General features: G+C 22.8%; 1 protein-coding gene across 3 annotated transcripts; it reads left to right on the top strand.

Moving 5' to 3' along the window:
- The first annotated feature begins 17,033 nt into the window (after positions 1-17,033).
- BCIN_08g02180 (hypothetical protein) lies at positions 17,034-18,363 on the top strand. 3 transcript variants are annotated; one of them, XM_024694464.1, is made up of 2 exons: positions 17,034-17,267; positions 17,378-18,363. In XM_024694464.1, the coding sequence occupies exon 2, from the start codon at positions 17,533-17,535 to the stop codon at positions 18,145-18,147; it is 615 nt and encodes a 204-aa protein (XP_024550254.1). In that variant the 5' UTR covers positions 17,034-17,267; positions 17,378-17,532; the 3' UTR covers positions 18,148-18,363. The 3 variants fall into 3 exon arrangements, with proteins under 3 accessions (XP_024550254.1, XP_024550253.1, XP_024550255.1); XM_024694465.1 differs by having other exon boundaries at positions 17,034-17,459; positions 17,523-18,363; XM_024694463.1 differs by having other exon boundaries at positions 17,034-18,363.
- The last annotated feature ends 5,062 nt before the right edge of the window (positions 18,364-23,425 follow it).

Raw genomic sequence — 23,425 nt, 5'->3', positions numbered from 1 at the left:
CTAGTTTTTTATAATTGAATTTATTGTTTAATCTTTTGATTTCAATATTTTATTATAGCAAATAAACTTTATCCCCTTTTTTAAATATAGATTCCATATTATATTTTATATTATAGTATATTACTATTTTGAAAAATATAAATTTTAAATCAAAAGCCAATTGCTTTTGAAGATCTTTCAATTATTCGATTTGTATTATTATTGATTCAATATTAACTTTTTATAATATCAGGATTTTATATATTTATAAATTAAATTCAAAATTAATTTATATTGATATAATTTTTGTGATTTCCATTTCTAATATATTATATACAAATTATATTATAAATAATAATTCTATTTAATTATCTTATCAATAATTTATATAATATTTAAAATATACTTTTATTATTTAATTGATCCTTTTTATTTGATTATTTATTTATAAATAAAAAGATATCGATAGCTTTCTTTTGATATTTATAAATATTAATAAAGTAATTCAGAATTTTGAAATAAAAAACTTATTTCGATTCGAGATTATTTCATTTAATATTCTATATATATTTACTATAACCTTTAGAAATATATATACTAATTATTTAATATTCCATATTTCCTTGAATAATATTATATATATAAATTTCGTTAGTCTATTTATTATATTGAATATCATATTGTATTTAATTTTTATAATAAAATCTTTTAAAAATAATAATTTGATTACAAAGTCCTATATAATAGACTTTTATAATTGAAAAGATATATTTGAGATCTAAAGCTGATTATATAAAGTATATCATAATAATTTATTTCATATATAAATATTACAATTTCTAATAACTTTTTTAATTATTATTTTTATTTGTAAAAAATAATTGATTTTCTATATTTTTATAAATATCCTTATAATTTTTTAATATTTATATATCAGCAATTTATATTGTTTTATTATAAATTCCTTAATCATTTGATTCAAGATATATATTTTTCTATAAAAATATATAATATCATTTTCTATAATGAATTCTGATTTTATTATTTTGTATATATATATAGTAGTAATATCCTTATTATAATATGATTGAATCTGTTTTCTAAAATGATTATCTTTCAATAAATATATTATTGTAAATTGTAATATATTATAAATCAATAATTCACTATCTTTCTTGAATATAATATATAATTTATATATTTTGTTTTTTTAATATTTTAGTTTTCAATTAAAAGTATTAGCTCTAGTGTTTTCTAATCCTTTAATATATGAAATTCTGAAATTGTAATTGACCATGATCTTCAACCATCTAATCTATTATCAATTTAATTACTTTATTATAATAAAGTAAATCAAATTCTTATAATCTATATATATTTGTATTATATATTTCGATTTTTTTAAATATACTTGTTATTTTCTAAATATATTAATTATCATTAGTAATTCTTTATTATATATCTCATAATTCAATTCAATTAATAATAATTTTTAGAAATAAAATGCAATTAGTTAGTATTTTCTATTTTAACTGAATTGATTTAGAATTACTTTTATAATGAAATCTAAAGAGTTCGTTTTCATTATGATTTCTTTCTTTAAATCAAAAATCAATAATATTGATTCTTCTGCCATTACTTATTTAAGTATATCGAATGATTTTTATACTTTGATAATCCATTTGAAACTTTTTTAATTCTTTTTAATTAATATAATTAAGGATATAATAATCCCTAAATAATCTTTAATAAATCTTTTATAAAAGTTAACAAATCCTAAAAAGGATTGTACTTCCTTAATTGTAATCGGTTGCTTCTATTCGAATATTGTTTTAATCTTATTTTTACTTATCTTAAATCTTTAATTTAATATAATGAATCTTAAGAATTCTATTTCTATAATATAGAATTCGTATTTACTTGATTTATATAGCAAGTCTGTTTTGAATAGATTTTTAAGGATATTATTAATATCCTTAATATATTGAATCTTGTTATTTAAATATATTAGAATATTATTTAAATAATATATATAATAAGTATTTAAATATTATAACAATATATTATTTATAAACTTTATAAAAGTAATTGATATATTGATTAGCTTAAACAATATAATTTGATATTTGTATAATTTATATCTTATTTTGAAAACAATCTTTCATTTTTCGTCTTTCTTTATTCTAATCAAATAATAATTATTATATAAATTCATTTTAATAAATATTATAGTTCCATCTAATCAATCTTTTAATTTTATAATTAATAGAAATGAATATCAATTCTTTTTAATAAATATATTAAGCTTTCTATAGTTTATAATTAATCTATTGGGTCTATTCTTTTTGAATATCTACATAATTGGACTAGCCATTTGGAATACGGATTTCTTAATTCATCCCTTAGCTAAATTATTATCGATATATTCTTTAAGCCTTTTTAACTTATTAACTGATATTGAATAAATTGAAATATATATAAATATCTTGCCTTCCTTTAATATTATTTTATAATCCCATAACTTGTATTTCAATAAAGCCTTATAAATCCTTGATTCTTTGAAAATATATTTATATTTCTTATACTGTTTTGATATTATAAACTTTTCTTTTATTTTGATTACGATTTTATATTATATTATTAGCTTTTATATTTATAAAAGAAATATATTAGCCTTTGTTTTTAATAAAAAACCCTAAACTAAATATTCTATATTACTAATATTATTTGTATTCAATTCTTTTTAACATATATTACATCTCACAAACACTTTTAATATATTTTTATAATTATTTTTGTATTAATCAAATATTACAACTCCTTATATCCAATTTATTTTCAAATTATATATCTTTAACTATAATATTCCTAAGATGATTTATTATTGGTTCAATAATATAATATCAAATTATATAATCTCTATATATTAGGTTATACTTATTTGTATTAAGATTGTTTTCTGTGAAATCTTTTTATTAAATCTTATTAATTATTTATTAATTAATTATAATTGATAGGGGTATTGTTTTGTTTGAAATAGTATTTCTAAGTATTTTATAGCTTTTAATGTAATAAAATTTCCTATAGTTTTTGAATCTATTATAGTTGATTATATATATCTATTTATTTGAACCTTATAATATATCTATCCTATTTATTCTATAATATTTAATTGCTGGATAACTTTACAAACTTTTTGTAAAGTTATATTGAAAGTTAAATCCTTATATATTATATTATTTTAATAATTCTTTGTTTTTCTTTTTTTAAAAAACTATTCGATTATTTCTTTATTTAATTAATAGATTTTGTAAAATTTATTATAATAGATTATCTAGTTCATTATAATATAATCTGTTTCTACCTTGTTCTAATAACTTTTTTCTATTATAAAAGATATTAAGATTTTATAATACTTTTATTTTTATAAGTTTATTATATTTATACCTTTTTGATTTTATAATAATTCCTTTAATAATTGCTAGAATTTTTCAATAATGAAAATCTCAATATTTTTAAATTTAATTAAGTTTTTTGGAATTGTAAAAGTAATATTAAATTGGCCTTTATTGAACTTAGATTTGAAATTATCTCTTTTTCCTTTTGTTTTTTTGTTTTGATAGTTTGCTATTCGATATTTTGCTTTTTTATATTCAAAATATAAATTGTTTTCTTATTTTCATTTCTTTTTTAAATTATTATTTTCATTTATATAATATATAGTATTTAATTCTATAAAATTTTTATATCTTTATAAATTGTAATGTAATCTATTTTCATTTTTATAATAATATTTTTGCTTTTGATTTCCTTGGGGTTTATATGATTTTTGGCTTTATTGATATCTATAAAAACGATTATCTGATTTGATAAAATTCTAAATTAAATCGTTTAGATTTATATTTTCGATAAATCTTTTTAATTCTAGTTTGATTTTTGATTTGAGTTTTTTATAATAATAACTTATAATAGCAATTTCATTCCACTTAATTGTTTTAATATATCTTTGAAATTCTATAATATATTTCAATATTGATTTTATTTGTTTGAGGTTGAAGATCTTATTTTCTATTATTTCTAATTTATTAGAATTTTTAAAGATTTTATAAATCTCTTTTTTAAATCCTTCAAAACTATTAAAAATTATTTAAATTAATTATATACAATTCTTATTATTATATTTGAAATAATTGTGTAAATATAATTGAATTTATTTGATTACTTTATCTTGAAGATATAATATAGTCTATATACTTTTGAATTCCTTGATAATAAATTTGTTCTTATTAAATCAAAAATAAATCTCAAATTATAAAAGGAAAATATCGAGTTCTTATTTACTACCTTGATATTTATCTAATAAAACAATTTTAAATATTTTATTAATAATAATCTCCTTTAAAATATCAATCATTTCAATATTATTGATATTTCCAATAAATTAATCTATAATAATAACTTTGAATATTATATTAGCAATTAATTATCGAATTGATATTTGAAGTAGAAATAATATTCAAAATATTATAGGAGTTATTTCTAAAATTATATAAAAGTATTTAGAAATCTTTCGAGATAATTTAAACTAAATTTTAAATAGAAATTCAATAAGGTTATAACTGATTGTAATTTTTATAATTATAATAATAAAACTAATAATTGTTTTTAAATACAAAGTTTTATATTATAATAAAACCTATTTTATATATAAATCTTTATTCTGAAGTTGATTAATAAGTCGATTGACAAATCAATTAATAAATCAATTAGCTTTTGATTATATAATATTTGTCTTGTAATTTCTATTATTCTAACTTATCTTTTATTCTAAAACTAATTCTTTAGGATATTATTAATATAACTTTGTGAAAAGTTTGCAAAGTTATATTCGATATTTTCTAGAATCTTGTTACGGGAGCTGCCTCTAGGGTCATGTGGAAGTGTCTAGAGATCTCTCGAGATAGTTTAGATTAAACTTCAAGTAGGAATTCGATAAGATTATAATTGGTTGCAATTCTTGTAATTATAATAATAAAACTAATGATTATTATTTTGAGTATGAAGCTCTACATTATAATGAAACCCATTCCCTTATATAAATCTTTGTCTTATTTGGACAGCTGGAATAGCTGGTTGTTTTTGGAGTACTATTGTTTTTGAGCTATTTATTACAAAACATTAATTCCATAACTTTTAATATTCTAGTTTATTGTTTTATTTTGAAACTAATCTTTTAAAATCTTATTAATATAACTTTGCAAAAAGTTTGCAAAATTATATTCAGTATTTTCTAAAATCTATTATTCTAAAAATTGTATTTTATATTTCTAGAATATCCTATAACTAATATTATATATATATTTAAAACTTTCTTTAAATATCTAATATCCCTTGGTATATTATAGCTAAATTATTAAGGCCTATAATATTATTATAGCCTATACATTAGTAATTCAACAGTCTATTATTAATCCATTATAATACTATTCCCTTTTTAATTTAATATTTATTCCAAATATTTATATTAATATATCTTCCCTTTTGTATATCTAATAATTATAATATTTCTTTTTTTCTTTATTATATTTTTCTTTAAATATTAATAAAAGAAAAGAATAAATCCGTTTTGCTTATTTTATTAAATAAAAAGGTTTCGAAATATTTTCATATTTATTATATGAATATATTAATTATAAATATATTATTTTGCCTTTTGATTCTTTATAATATAATAAATGTATTTGTAATAACAAAAAATATAATATCCAAAATCTATTTGAAAATAATTGGGAAAGTTTGTTTTAATAAAAGAAAAGATTGAATTAAAAAGAAGAAAAGGTTATAATTAAAATCTTGTAATTGTAAAAGTAGAAATGTTTTTTATTGAAATATAAATTTAAAATGCTTTATTATAATTTACAAACTCTTAATAAATTAATAAAAATAAAGGAAAAAAAGAAACTAAAAAAGGAAAAGATTGAAAAGAAATATATTAAAAAAGAAATAATAAATATTGATATTATATCTACTTCTATTGATTTTTCTTCCTTTGATTTCTTCGATCCTTTTTTGTCTAAATTGTTTGAAACAGATCTTAAGACTTTATTAACAGATATGAATACTTCAAATAAAATGTTTATAGTTTTTTAGGACAATTGAGATCTTCCTTAAATTCCCATATATTTTCTAAATATAAATAATCTAATTATTTGATTAAATACTTAACCTTATTTCTAATATATTTATAATCTAATATTGTTTTAATATTATATATAATGTTTAAATTAACTAGTTCAATTTCTATAAATAATGTATTTAACATTCCTAATAATATTAATTCAAATAAGAATATATAAAATACTAGGTGGATATTTATTATATTTAATAATTTCAATCAATAATTAACCATTCCTATTACCTTATTAATTTTAAATAATTCTAGTTTTCTATAATCGAATTTATTGCTTAATCTTTTGATTTCAATATTTCATTATAGTAAATAAACTTTATCCCCTTTTTTAAATATAGATTCCATATTATATTTCGTATTATAATATATTACTATTTTAAAAGATATAAATCTTAAATCAAAAATCAATTGCTTTTGAAGATCTTTTAATTATTCGATTTGTATTATTACTGATTTAATATTAACTTTTTATAGTATCAGGATTTTATACATTTATAAATTAAATCCAAAATTAACTTATACTAAGGTGATTTTCGTAGTTTCCATTTTCAATATATTATATATAAATTATATTATAAATAATAACTTTATTTAATTGTTTTATTAATAATTTATATAATATTTAAAATATACTTCCATTATCTAATTAGTTTTTTTTATTTGATTATTTATTTATAAATAAAAAGATATCAATAGCTTTCTTTTAATATCTATAAATATTAATAAAGTAATCCAGAATTTCAAAATAAAAAACTTATTTCGATTCGAAATTATTTTATTTAATATTCTATATATATTTATTATAATCTTTAGAAATATATATATTAATTATTCAATATTTTATATTTCCTTAAATAATATTATATATATAAATTTCGTTAGTTTATCTATTATATTAAATATTATATTATATTCAATTCCTATAATAGAATTCTTTAAAAGTAATAGTTTAATTACAAAATTTTATATAATAAACTTTTATAATTGAAAAGATATATTTGAGATCTGAAATTGATTATATAAAGTATATTATAATGATTTGTTTTATATATAAATATTATAATTTCTAATAACTTTTTTAATTATTGTTCTTATTTATAAGAAATAATTGATTTCCTATATTTTTATAAATATTTTTATAATTCCTTAATATTTATATATTAATAATTTATATTGTTTTATTACAAATTCCTTAATCATTTGATTTGGAATATATATTTTTCCATAAAAATATATAATATTATTTTTTATAATGAATTTTAATTTTATTATCTTATATATATATATAATAATAGTATTCTTATTATAATATAATTGAATCTATTTTTTGAGGTGATTATTTTTCAATAAATATATTATTATGAACTGTGATATATTATAGATTAATAATTCATTATCTTTTTTAAATATAATATATAATTTGTATATTTTGTTTTCTTGATATTCTAGTTTTCGGTTAAAAGTATTAGCTTTAGTGTTTTCTGATTCTTTGATATATGAAATTCTGAAATTGTAATTGATTATAATCTTCAATCATCTAATCTATTATTTATTTAATTGTTTTATTATAATAAAGTAAATCAAATTCTTATAATCTATATATATTTATATTATATATTTCGATCCTTTTAAATATATTTGTTATTTTTTAAATATATTAATTATTACTAGTAATTCTTTATTATATATCTTATAATTCAATTCAGCTAATAATAATTTTCAAAAGTAGAATGCAATTGGCTAGTATTTTCTATTCTGATCTAATTAGCTTAGAATTATTTCTATAATGAAATTCAAGAAGTCTATTTCTATTATAATTTCTTTTTTTGAATTAAAAATCAATAGTATTAATTCTTTTGTTATTGCTTATTTAAATATATCGAATAATTCTTATACTTTAATAATCTATTTGAAACTTCTTTAATCTTTTTTAATTAATATAATCAAAAATATAATAATTTCTAAATAACTTTTAATAAATCTTTTATAAAAATTAATAAACTCTAAAAAGAATTATACTTCCTTAATTGTAATCAATTGTTTTCATTCGAATATTACTTTAATCTTATCTTTACTCATTTTGAATTTTTAATTTAATATAATAAATCCTAAAAATTCTATTTCAATAATATAGAATTTACATTTATTTGATTTATATAACAAATCTACCTTGAATAAGTTTTCAAGAATATTACTAATATCTTTAATATATTGAATCTTATTGTTTGAATATATTAGAATATTATTTAAATAGTATATATAGCAAATATTTAAATATTATAATAATATATTATTTATAAGCTTTATAAAAGTAATTAATATATTAATTAATTTGAATAATATAATTTGATATTTATATAATCTGTATCTTATTTTGAAAGCGATTTTCCATTTTTCGCCTTCTTTTATTTTAATCAAATAGTAATTATTATATAGATTTATCTTAATAAATATTGTAGCTCCATTTAATCAATCTTTTAATTCTATAATTAATAGAAATAAATATTAATCCTTTTTAATAAATATATTAAGCTTTTTATAATCTATAATTAGTTTATCGAATTCATCCTTTTTGGATATCTATATAATTGAATTAACTATTTGGAATATGAATTCCCTGATTTATTTTTTGGTTAAATTATTATCAATATATTCTCTAAATCTTTTTAATTTATTAATTAATATTAAATAAATTAGAATATATATAAACATCTTGTCTTTCTTTAATATTATTTTATAATTCTATAGTTTATATTTCAATAAAGTTTTATAGATTTCTAATTCTTTGAAAATATATTTATATTTTTTATATTGTTTTAATATTGTAAATCTTTCTTTTGCTTCGATTGTGATTTTGTATTATATTATTGACTTCTATATTTATAAAGAAGATATATTAGCTTTCGCTTTTAATAAAGAATCTTAAACTGGGTATTCTATATTGTTAATATTGTTTGTATTCAATTCTTTTTGATGTGTGTTATATTTTGCAAATGCTTTTAATATATCCTTATAATTGCTTTTGTATTAATCAAATATTACAATTCCTTATATCTAATCTATTTTCAAATTATATATTTTCAATTATAATATTTCTAAGATGATCTGTTATTAATTCAATAATATAATATCAAACTATATAACTTTTGTATATTAGGTTATGCTTATTTATATTGGGATTATTTTTTATAAAATCTTTTTATTAGATCTTATTAGTTGTTTATCAACTAATTGTAATCGATAAGGGTATTGTTTCGTTTGAAGTAATATTTCCAAATACTTTGTAACTTCTAATATAATAAAATTTTTTATAATTTCTGAATCTATTATAATTAATTATATATATTTATTTATTTGAATCTTATAATATATTTATTTTGTTTATTCTGTAATATTTAATTGCTAAATAACTTTGCAAACTTTTTGTAAAGTTATATTTGAAGTTAAATTCTTGTATATTATATTATTTTGATAATTCTTTATTTTTCTTTTCTTAAGGAATTATTCGATTGCTTTTTTATTTGATTGATAAATTCTATAAAATTCATTATAATAAACTATTCAGTTTATTATAGTGTAATTTATTTCTGCCTTGTCCTAATAACTTTCTTTTATTATAAAAGGTATTGGAATTCTATAATACTTTTATTTTTATAAATCTATTGTATTTATATTCTTTTAATTTCATAATAATTCCTTTAATAATTATTGGAATTCTTTAATAATGAAAATCTTAATATTTTCGAATTTAATTAAGTTTTTTAGAATTATAAAGGTGATATTAAATTGATTTTTATTGAATTTAGATTTGAAGTTGCCCTTTTTTTCTTTTATCTTTTTATTTTAATATTTTGTTATTTGATACCCTACTTTTCCATATTCAAAATATAAATTGTTTTTTTATTTTTATTTCTTTTTTAAATTATTATTCCTATTTGTATAGTATATAGTATTTAGTTCTATTGAATCTTTGTATTTTTATAGATTGTAATATAATTTATCCTTATTTTTGCAGTAATGTTTTTACTTTTGATTTCCTTAGGATTTATATAATCTTTAGTTTTATTGATATTTATAAAAACGATTATTTGATTTAATAAAGTTCTGAATTAGATTATTCAGATTTATATTCTTAATAAATCTTTTTAATTTCAATTTGATTTCTGATTTGAATCCCTTACAATAATAATTTATAATAGTGATTTCATTTCACTTAATTATTCTAGTATATTTTCGAAATTCTATAGTATATTTCAATATTGATTTTATTTATTTGAAATTAAAGATTTTATTTTTTACTATTTTTAACTCATTAGAATTTCCAAAGATTTTATAAATCTTTATTTTAAATCCTTCAAAACTATTGAAGATTATTCGAATAGATTATATATAATCCTTATCATTATATTCGAAATAGTTATATAAATATGGTTGAATCTATTTGATTGTTTTATCTCAAAAATATAATACAGTTCATATACTCTTAAATTCCTTAATAATGAATTTATTTTTATTAAATCGAAAATAGATTTCAAATTATAAAAGGAAAATATTGAGTTTTTATTAACTACCTTAGTACTTGTCTAATAAAACAATTTTAAGGATTTCTTTAATAATAATCTCCTTTAAGACATCAATTATTTCAATATTGTTGGTATCTTTAGTAAATTGATTTATAACAATATCTCTAAATGCTATATTAGTAATTGATTATCGAATTAATATTTGAAATAGAAATGATACTTAAAGTATTATAAAAGCTGCTTTTAAAATTATATAAAAATATTTAGAAATCTTTTGAAATAGTTTAAATTAGATTTCAAATAGGAATTCAATAAAATTATAATTAATTGTAATTTTTATAATTATAATAATAAAACTAATGATTATTGTTTTGAGTATAAAGCTTTATATTATAATAAAACCTATTCTCTTATATAAATCTTTATTTCACTTGGATAGCTGAAATAACTGATCACTCCTAAAACACTATTATTTTTAAGCTATTTATTATAGGATATTAATTCTATAACTCTTAATATCCTAGCTTATTGTTTTGTTCTAAAACTAACCCTTTAGAATCTTATTAATATAATTTTATAAAAAGTTTGTAAAGTTATATTCAATATTTCCTAGAATCTATTATCCTAAAAACTATATTTTATATTTTTAGAATATCCTATAACTAATATTATATATATGCCTAAGACTTTTCTTGGGTGTCTAGTGTCCCCTGGTATACTGTAGTTGAATTACTGAGGCCTATAATACTATTATAGTCTATACGTTGGTGATTCGACAGCCTGTTACTAATCCGTCGTAACAAATCTATTGTTTTAGGAATTGTATTTTACATTCTAGGATATTCTATAATTAATATTATATATATATCTGAGGCTTTCCTTAAATGTCTAATGTCCCTCGGTATATTGCAGCTGAATTACTGAGGCCTATAATACCATTATAGCCTATACGTTGGTGATTCTACAACCTGTTATTAATCCGTCGTAACAAAATATATATTGCATTTGAAATTAAAATATCAAATTCCTGATTTATAATATCATTAATCAATATTAATATCATTATAAGAATAGTGAAGTCAATATAATATTATAATTCATACTATTGTAATATTGCTTAGGGTTCTAAAAGCTAGGATTACGAAATGTATTGCTGTAATGCCGAAAGGCGCTAGCGCAAGCGCTAGCACGGTCACATGATCCCTATCCCGACAATAAGGATTCTAACATCAGGCTAGAAATTACTTTCGCAACACTCGCGAGCCATTCACCATCGCTGCAGCAGGAGAAACTCTCTACATAATCACATCCATCTTCGCCGTGAATGAGGTTTACAGAAATACTGAACAATTGACATTTGATGATTATATCACTGATATGATGATTTCGTTCGGAGCTACACCACATGCCATAGGAAAAATATGGGAACCTTCATCCCAAAAGCTCAAAAGAGTAGGCGGCAACTGGCCTCCGAACAAACCACTTGCGCATATTGCCGAAACTATCATACGACAACAACTCCAACCCGGCCAACGGCTTGACAAGCTCCAACACGTGTTTCTCTCCAGCGTTCATAGTTCTATGACTTGGGACAAAATGACCTCGAAAATTATATTACCTACGCCATGGACCAATTCCCGTACCGTGTCGCTCCTTGAGTGGACCAGAGAAGCTCTTCTGGAAGGAGCCACGACTTCTTTTTTTTTTTTTTTGAACCTAAGCTCCGTGAAATTGAACCTGACCTTTTTGACAGCTTTTTTTCTTTCGATGACAGTAGCTGGAAACTGACTTACAAGATTCCTACTCCTTGGTCTAATGATATGAAAGCTGCAAAAGCTTTTGACCAGAATGCTCGAACGAGGTATTTCGAAATGTCCACTAGTCAGCATCCGGGTACCCTTGTAGTGGCAGAATCCGTGATTAACGAAGTGGCCACTTCATTAATATAAAAAAATCCTCAATATTTTTATAAGATATTAAAAAAAGTGTTCTTAAAATATTGATTAAATGAATCTTATGAATTCATAAAAGCAAACCAAGTAATTATGTACTTCATATATTTATATAGTAGGTCATTTTCATATTTATAGATTTATAAAACCTCTTTTGATTGATTATAAGTAATATATGAAATTTTCTATTAATTGGAGCTTAGTTTTTCCGGTCGAATAGGGGGAAAAACTATATAAAATCATTTCAATCTAGTATACAACTTTAAAAGGAAAGAAAATTCGATTGAGAAAGAAGTAATTAGATTAAAACAATTGAAAGCTTTTTAATGGTTTAATTAGTTTTAGGGTAAGCCTTATAATAATAATGAAATCAATTGATTGAATTGAAAGAATCGATAAAAATGGATTTGGAGATGTATTAGTAAGTAGGGGGTGTAAATACCTTAGGTACAATTGCTTTAAACGTTTTTCAATATTAGAATCTGAATTAGAATCTAAATTAGAATCTAAATTAGAATCTAAATTAGAATCTAAATTAGAATCTAAATTAGAATCTAAATTAGAATCATGATTAGAATGAGAATAAGAATGAGAATTAGAATGAGAATTAGAAAGAGAATCAGAATTAGAATCTAAATTAGAATCAGGATTAGAATGAGAATTAGAAAGAGAATCAGAATTAGAATCTAAATTAGAATCTAAATTAGAATGAGAATAAGAATGAGAATAAGAAAAGAGAATTAGAAAGAAAATAAAAAAGAGAATAAAAAAGAAAATAAAAAAGAAAATAAAAAAATAAAAAAGAAAAGAGAATTAAAAAAGAAAAGAGAATTAAAAATGAAAAGAGAATTAAAAATGAAAAGAGAATTAAAAAAGAAAAGAGAATTAAAAAAGAAAAGAGAATTAAAAAAGAAAAAAGAATTAAAAAAGAAAAGAGAATTAGAAAATAAAAGAGAATTAGAAAGAGAATAAGAAAAGAAAAAAGAATTAGAAAGAGAATAAGAAAAGAAAAAAGAATTAGAAAGAGAATAAGAAAAGAAAAAAGAATTATAAGATTTTAATGTTCTAAAATTTAATTACATTTCTAATATCTTTATATAAGCTAGAAGTAAGAGATTAGTAAAGTTTATAAATTATTATTATTATTATTATTATTATTATTATTATTATTATTATTATTATTATTATTATTATTATTATTATTATTATTATTATTATTATTATTATTATTATTATTATTATTATTATTATTATTATTATTATTATTATTATTATTATTATTATTATTATTATTATTATTATTATTAAATCTCGAGTGTAGCGAGAATCAGAGACTTGGGGATTGCCTCTTATAAAGATTTAAAGAAATAAAATCAAAATTTTATATATCTTAAAAATAAGAAAAAAAGAAAAAAAAGCTACTATGAATTCATAGTCTGAAAAATTCTTTTTCCCCGACGGCTAGTTAAAATTTTATAAAGTTATCTGGAATATAAAAAGATAGATTGCTCAAACCAATAAGAACTTTTGAGATGGTTCAAAAGAGGGATGGCTAGAAAGTGATGTAGTTGACTTACCAATTCACTATCACCCTTCATCCCATTCATATTAATTAAGCAGAGTGTAAGTTCAAGCTGACTTCTGGCCCAAGGAAAATTATGCTCCTATTCTTGATAATCATGAAGAAATCCTGAAGAAATCTTGATGGGAAGAACGGCGCAGCTTAACACACTCTCATGTAGGCAAATATTTGTACTTTAAATACCTATTGATCCTATCTTTGAAATTAAATTTTATTCTCATCGGCTGCTTTACCATATACTCTCAAGATTATTCTTACAATCAATACTCGGTCGACTTGCTTTTGCGATGTCCTTGAACGGAACAACTAATGGGATACCTAACTCTGTCCTGGCCCAGACGCCCATAGCCCCGCCTCCCCTGGGCGTTGTATCAAACTTCGTCGATCCGCCAAATCGAGTAACAGCTTTCATCATTATAGGAGGGGTCTTACTACCTTTTGTTGCTCTTTTTGTAGGGATACGTTTGGTCACAAAACTGAGGGTCCTCCATCAAATTGCATGGGATGATAGTATGTTTTCTGATTTACTGATTGATTCTTTGAATTTCGAACAATAGTATATGCATCTATAGACTAATTGTATGCTACACAGCATCATATTTTGCTTCAACGGTAATAGATCTAATTTTTGCCTTCAAACTATATCAAGTGATTGGAAATTGAAGAAGCTAATATAGTCATCAATCTTACATAGATACAGTAATAGTCAACTGCTATCAGTCGAAAAGCATTTTCATATCAAAAATCGAAATTTTACTATATTTTCAAATATAAAAATCTCTATGATTTATTATTTAAATTCTTTTAAATTTTATTTTCAGAAAGTCTTTATAGTAATAATTGATATTTTTGATATTTCGAAATTCTGAGGAATTTATATTATAAAAATTTACACAATTGAATTAAAACTGTTGTAGGTCAAAAGCATATGAAGGGTGATTATATATATATAATATATATATATAAGATGGAAGCATGCTTGAGTGAATGACTAATGGATTATATAAGCAGTGTGACACATGATTTTGATTGAAAAATTATATGAGATTAACTTTTCTTATTTTACAATTTGAAGAATTAGATTCCTTTTTATGCTTATTCGCTTAGAATCAGCTTTCTTTATTTAAATTCCTTTTCCTAATCCGGTCATTCTTTAAATAAAGAATTCAATCTTCCTTTCATTCTTTCGAAATGACAATTAGATAATTAACTATTATCTTATCGATCTTATCTAATCGATCTATATATCTTTCAATCTTTCATTATTAAATTATAATTCGAATTCATAATGAAAATTACTTTATTCTTACTTGAATATATATATATAAATTAAAAGATATCAATATTATATTATATTATTATTTTTATTTATAAAAACAATATTATAAACAATAAAAACAATAGAAAAATTACTTGATTTTCACTTATTTTACTAGTAAATCGAGTTATTTTGATAATACTCTAACGTTCTATCTATATAACTTAATAAATAAAAATCTAAAAAATAATCGATTTCATTTTACTAAAATTTTATTAAAAATAAACTTATTTATAAGAAGAAAAAATTATATTACATTAATAATGATAATAAAAATTATATATAGAAATGATAATCTTTGATGTGAAAAGGTATTTTAACTGATAGCAGTTGACACATACCTGTAATAGCAAAGTCAATACTTTCGATAAAAAAACTATTAATATAAATCCCCATATAAAACTTATTATATATATTACAATAATAGTATATTCAATTTGTTATTAATGAAATAATCAATACATTAATAACAAATAGAATCGATATAATTTGAAATCTATTTAATATTAATCTTTTTTTTTTAAAAAAAAAAAAAAAAGGGTTTGAAAGATCTTAGAGATTTCAGAATTCGATAAATATTAAAGTTATAAAAAGGTGAATAGAAGGAGAGTGAGTATAAAAGCTAGAAAGAAAAAGGGAGTGAGCATAAAAGCTAGGAGAAGGAGGGGAGCGAGTGTAAAAGCTATGAAATGAGTAAAAGGCATTAGTCAAAGGCTTAAAAAGAAATGAGATATAAATCGCTCACATCACTTTCAATTTATTCTTCAATCAAAAGCTTTATTACTATACTATACTATATAGAATATAGTATAAAGATACAAATATTACATAACTCTAATTTATATTAAATTCAATAAAAATAAAATATTGATTATCTTAAGCTAGAATTCAAAAATGTCACTAAATCCCTTTGAAATAAAATTTTCTAATCATTTACAAAGAAATTATACACCTAATCAATATTTTAAAAACGCTTTTTTCAATACATTATAAAAATATTGAGGATTTTCTTAGGCTGACAAAGCGGCCACTTTGTTAATCGCGGATTCTGTTATTACAGGGTGTGCTGTATGTCTAGTTGTTTATTACATCAATCAGGTCCTAGGTACCGACTCCTGGTCCTTTTCCCTTTTTCCTCTCTATACTTGAATGTCGGCTTGATGTCTGACCTATTTGACTTCCAATAGGTATCCAGGTTGGGAAGTTCGGTCGTCACGGCTAAGATACTTCAGTTTTACAAATTGTTAACCCCTGGCTAGGATGGGTAAGTGATAGTCCACTTGATATAATTCTAACATTTCAACTTGCCTTCCAAGCTAATCTGTTTGTCCAATATCAGACTGCGTTCACCGAGAACTGGCTTTCGACTGTCACACTCGGCATAGCCAAACTCACTTTCCTATTGTTCTATCTCACTTTGCTCTCACCCAACCACATCTTGCGATACATGATATACCTTGGAATGGTTGTCACGATTCTTGTTTTCCTTGGCTTCACTCTAGCTCAGATCATTCTTCTCGTACCTCATCCAGGTGAAAACCGGCTAGAGATGTATCAAGACCCTCGAGACATGGCAGTTTTAAAAATTAGGGTTCCAATCTCAGTGACAAGTTTCATTGTTGATATTTATACCTTCATCGTACCAATTGCAGGAGTCTCGGGGCTGAAGTTAAGTCGAAAGAGGAAGATTGGAGTTCTCATGGTTTTTTATTACGGGACTATGGTATGCTTCTAAGGCCTCCTTCAATGATTTATTTATTTATTTATCTATTCAAGCTATGTATACGCCGAGATATTTGAAGGAGAAACTGACTTCAATTGGCGCTTGTATAGCATCATCCCTGAGTATCTACTACAAAACGCGCCTTACTACTATTGATTCAGCTTGGGGCTCTATTCCTGTTATCATTTGCGCGTAAGTATATACTTCGTTTTGCCTGGTCCATTTATAGCCAGCACTTTCTTACTCCTTAATCAGCCTGGTATAAATGTGCATGGGGATAATTTGCTCCTGCATGCCCTCACTCGCCAAGTTTACCTCCCACTACTTTCCTAACTTTTCAATTGTCGAGTCCGTTCTATCACTGAAGTTATTCGCGCGACTTACTACACATTCGAAAAGCAATATCAGATCCTTTTCGATTGTGAATGCAAGAAAAAGATTGGGTAGCGAGTCTGACGAGAATTTGAGGAAGAAGGCAAGTGCAAACGGTAGGGAAAGAGAAGTTGAAATGGGCGAGGACACCTTGTTTGAAATAGAAATGGGAGATCTCGGAAGGGGACAAAATCAAGTCAAGATCATTTCTGGAAATATGAATGGTCGTACTGATGTAAAGTTAGCAGTATGTAGTAAGCCAGTTCAAGTGGTCCAATTCAGTTTGGGGCCTTGTGAGACTGGCTGGGTTGATTCCCCACTGATAATGCTCTCGGTTCGATGCTTTCTTGCCTTAAAGAAGGGCAATCTTAAAGATTCGACCGGGCTTTTCTCCGACTTTAAATCACAAATGCACAAACAAGTATTTTCGCCCAAAATTCTAGCAGGTCCCACCCCTGACTTTGAGTGGTCTTCAACTTCTTCTGGGCAAGGGAAAATCATACTATAAGTTGACGTACTAATGATGATGATTGGTATATAGTTTTGTGACTGATTTAGAGCTGTTTTAATAGATATCCCTTATAAAATTAGAAAAGAACAAGTTAGGTCAACCACCCTACTTTCTGGCCACCCCTGTTTTGAGCCATCCTTTTACATCAAAAGTGGCTTTTTTGACCTATTAATATCTCTATCAAAATATAATATAATTTAGTAAGATTTTATATAAATCTAATTTAGATCGTTTTAAACTCAATTATGAATTTTTAGACTTTGAGGATTTTTCTGAATTGAGATCTGAAACCTCAAAATATCGATTTTTAAATTTGTATATAAATTAAATACAAATTCAAAGTTCTATTCACAAATTTCATAACTTTTCAATTAAAATTCCTAAAAATAAACTAATTTATTATTATTATATTGTTAGAGTATATTTGATGATATTGTTTATAATATTGTTTTTATAAATAAAAATAATAATATAATATAATATTGATATATTTTAATTTGTATACATACATTCAAATGAGAATAAAATAATTGTCATTACAAATTCGAATTATAATTTAATAATGAAAGATTGAAAGCTATATAAATCGATTAGATAAAATCGATAAAATAATAGTTAATTATTTGATCGTTATTTCGAAAGAATGAAAGGAATAATAGATACTTTATTTAAAGAATAACTAAATTAGAAAAGGTATTTTAAATAAAGAAAGCTGATTCTAAGCGAATAAGCATAAAAAGAGATCTAATCCCTTAAATTATAAAATAAGAAAGTTAATCTCAAATAATTTTTCAATCAAAATTACATATCATACTGCTTATATAATCCTTTAGTCGTTCACCCGAGCCTGCTTTCGATATTAGACTAAATCACTAGTCTAATTATCTGTAATTCATATATTTACCCCTTATATGCCCTTAACCTACGATAAATAAAATGAAATTAAAAATATATTGGAATTTTTATTAAATAAATATATATAAGAATACTTCCAAAATTATAGGAATCTATAATCTTTACAAAAGATTTATATTTATAACTTTAATTCTTTATAATTTTTTTTATAGAATTTCTATATAAATTTAAGTTTAAATTTATTAAAAAAATAAAGAGTTTACTTTTCTTTCATTTTTATTATAGTTTAATTAGAATTTAAATTTGTATATTATTAAGATGCGAGTAAAGACTTATATTATATTATAAGAATAGAAGAGCTATGAAAGAGTGAGGCCCTACTTATAGGAAGTAGGGCACGCTAGTAGTCTATGCCTGAGGCACGAAGGCAACTACAGATCATGTAGTTGGCGCCGTGACACATGTAATTTATATACAAATTTAAGAATCGATATTTGAAAGCTTCAACTCTCCATCTAGAAAAATCCCAAAATTCTAAAAACCTAATGTATTACTAATATCAATATAAAGATTCATTATGTTGAATTCTATATAATAATATTAAATTTTGAATGAGATATTGATAGGTCAAAAAAGCGATTTTTGATATAAAGAGGTGACTCAAAACAAGAATGATTAGAAAATAGAGTAATTAACTTAAGAACTGAAAAATCTAAAGAAAAACTAAAAGCAAAGAGATTATTATCAAAGTTAATAATAAGAATGACTTTTATTTTTATTTTTATAAATTATAACAAATTAGCTTATTACTCCGAGTTTAAAGAAATTTTTTATCATTTTTTATAAATATATAATACAAACAATTATAATTACTTTAAAAAAATCATTTTCCTTTTCTTTATATATATAACTATTCTAAAAATAATATATATTAAACTATACTTACTATCAAAGAGCGATCATCTAATTAAATATATATAATAAATCTACTATTTTAAAAATATCTAAAATACTTTATACTTTTATAAATTAATAAAAAAATGAATCATTTCTAATATTATATTCCAAATACAAAAACACCTTATTCTAAGATTCTTATTCATATAAATTTGAATTAAGATAATTATACTTTGAATTCAATCTCGATAATTGATTTATTTACAACTGTTGTATTTCTAATATTCTATATTCATAAAGTTATTAACTCCTTTCTAATTAATATATATTAAATAAATCTATATAAAACAAAAATGAAGATTAAAAAGCAATTATCTAATTGAATATATATAATAGATTCATTATTTCAAAAACATTTGGAATATTTTATACTTTTATGAATTAATAGGAAAGTGGATTACTTCTAATACTTACTATATACAAATCGATATTACACACCTATAAATATATAACTATAAAAACTATAAAGACTATACTTAAAAATAACTATACATGAGTAATTAAATAATAACAAGTAGATAGAGAAAAGATATATCTATCTATTTATTTTATTCCTTTGTAATTTCTACTCTTATTTTCATTTTACATTCCGTCATACATGTGACAGCGGGTAATAAAATATCACGTGACAAATATCATGTGATGGGTCTCCCGGATTCAGGGCTCCCAGGAACTCCAGAGCAGGAAGGTCTGTCTATATAACGGAAGGAGATTTCATTAAAATGTAGAGCTTCGTGCTCAAAAAACAATCGTTGGTTTTATACTATCGTTATGAGAATTGGAATTTAGTTTTAATTTTTTATTTAATTTTTAGAACTTCGATTGAAAGTCTGGTCGAGATCGAGATTACCTCGAGAGAGATCTCTAGATCTTCTCATGTGATATTCCTCGAGCTCGAGGCGGCTTTTGTAAATGATATAACTATAAGTTTTATCTCGTTATCGATCTATCTATTTATATATATTATATTTATATATATTATACTCGAGAGAGTACTATAGAGTAGAATAAAGAAAAAAAGAGATGAGATAGAAGAAAAGGAGATATAACTATACGAAATAAAATACTCAGACCTATAACTCAGAATGTAAATTCGAGCGTGAGTAAGGATATTATAGTAATAATATATCAAGTAACGTAGTTTATTAGTGCGTGCATCATATCAGTACATGCACCATTTCAAAATACATCAAAATTAGACCTTTTTTAATATTCTTATTTTAATAATTAATTATTATTTTTGAAAAAAAAAAAAGGATATTAAATAATTATACGAAAATGGATTCCTAGAAATATACTTTTTATATAAATATTCTTATTAAATCTTAGAAAAAGTGAAAATTGTTATGATTTTCATTACAAAATAGTTATTTCTATAATAACTACTTTATAAATCAAATTTTCTTAAAATTAATTAGATTTTTATAGTTTGTATATAATTAAATATTTTACATTAAATTTTCAGAAATTTTAATCTATAAATGAAGAAAGTGCACGGTTACACACAGACGAATTTTATATGTAAAATGAGTGGTGTACATACTGATATGATACACGCACTGATAAACTACGTTATAGTAATGAGTGTAGATATTTCAGTTATTAGTATAATAAGTGTACTTCATATTCCGTATTCTATATTTCGTTCTTTACTCTCTAACTACATTAGACTTTCTCATTAATCCCTCTGGAATTCCTTTCACGTGTTCTTTATTATTTATACTTCATTCATTCATTCATTCATTTGTATATACTTCCTTCCTTCCTTTACACATCCACACAAACTGAGACAGATCAAAAAAAAAAAAAAAAAAATCACATGTGAAGAAATCTTTCTCTTAGTATCTTGGCTTGGGTAACCTATCCATGTTATCGGCAACTCCGGGTGGATCGCATAACACGGAAAGCGGAAGTTCGTTCGGAGTTATTCGTCGCGATGGAGATGGAGATGGAGACGGGAATTGTAGATCATGCTTTCTTTTCATTGTATACTTTGTTCTTATGTGTAAGTGGCACGTGGGTGGTGGATAGATGGAGATTAGGAGACTTTTTTTTAATTTTTATTTACGGTTGGGGGTGCATATGTATGGAGGTATGTATGTTTCATACTGTTGAGGTTTGAGGTATTTATTATTGTATTGTAGGTATCTGCGAGTTGAGTTGAGGTTGTTGCAGGAGTACCTAGATCGGTACTACCCACGTGCTTTATGATTCGGTGCTACGCCACTGTGTTTATTGTGTGGATGGTACTGCACTGCACTGCACTGCACTGCCACATATATGTTTATGTTTATCCGAGGTAGATTCGTTGGGAAGCACGAGGGAGGTGTTGTGTGGTTTTTTTGTCATTGTAGTTATCATAGTTATCATATCTTATCGTATTAATCATGATGTTATATTCATTATCTGGGTGAGTCAATACTCCTTCTTTGTGTTTTGGAAATGGAGATGGAAATAGATACAGAGTGGAAGTCATGGAATCAAATCAAACCAAATCAAATCAAATCATGGGGAATATAAGTGAGGATTGGGGATTGAGTGGAATGGTGGGAATTGATGATTGTTGGATGATTGATGGATGATTGATGGGTGATTGATGGATGATACTTGATGGATGGTTTGATATTGATATTGATATTGAAATGTCTACCTAATAGGTGGGTTGAAGAAAAGGCCAAGTAATGTATGTATGTGCAAGTGGCCGAAATACGAGGTTGAGATGTATTCTGAATGTGTGAAATGTGAGAGGTGGATGGATGGATGGATGGATGGATGGATGGATGGATGGATGGGAGATGGATGGAGATGGATTGGGGAGTGATAGACAGGGGATCCGGAGGGGAGTTGAGAGATATTGATGGAAAGGGAAATGGGAGTTGTGATGGTGGTGGTGGTGGTAGTGATGATGATGATGATGATGATAATGATGATGATAATAATGGTGGCGATAATGATAATGATAATGATAACAATGATGGAGAAAGAAACAAAGATAAAAACGGAAAGACTAAATAATAAATCCTTTACAATAAAAGAGAATCATTTGTATTTGATGTAATAAAATACTCTCGACCTTCCACCCTGAAAGGATGAATCGAATCCCAACTGAGACAGTGACCTCTTTGAAGAATCCTTATTAAATTGGCAATTTGATCAACCTAGATGAGATAAAAAGGGATCAATTATCATATGATCGATCACATGACACATCCCAGGAACCATTCGAGAATGAATATCTGTTGATACAAAATACACTCTATACCTAGGTAGTTATATATATATATATATACTCACACATAAAGTAGAATGCTCAAGATTTATATAAATAGATTGAATGAATGTGTTGAGTATTGATATGATATGATATGATATAATATTACATGTGGAAAACTCATCATCAAACAGATTCTATATATAGATTATACACGTACTATGCATGTATGTATATATATATATGTATGTA

The sequence above is a fragment of the Botrytis cinerea genome, chromosome 8 (assembly GCF_000143535.2).
Source record: "Botrytis cinerea B05.10 chromosome 8, complete sequence".
Taxonomy (NCBI): Eukaryota; Fungi; Ascomycota; class Leotiomycetes; order Helotiales; family Sclerotiniaceae; genus Botrytis; species Botrytis cinerea.
Note: the sequence above shows the minus strand (reverse complement) of the source record. Positions and strands in the feature narration are given on the sequence as shown.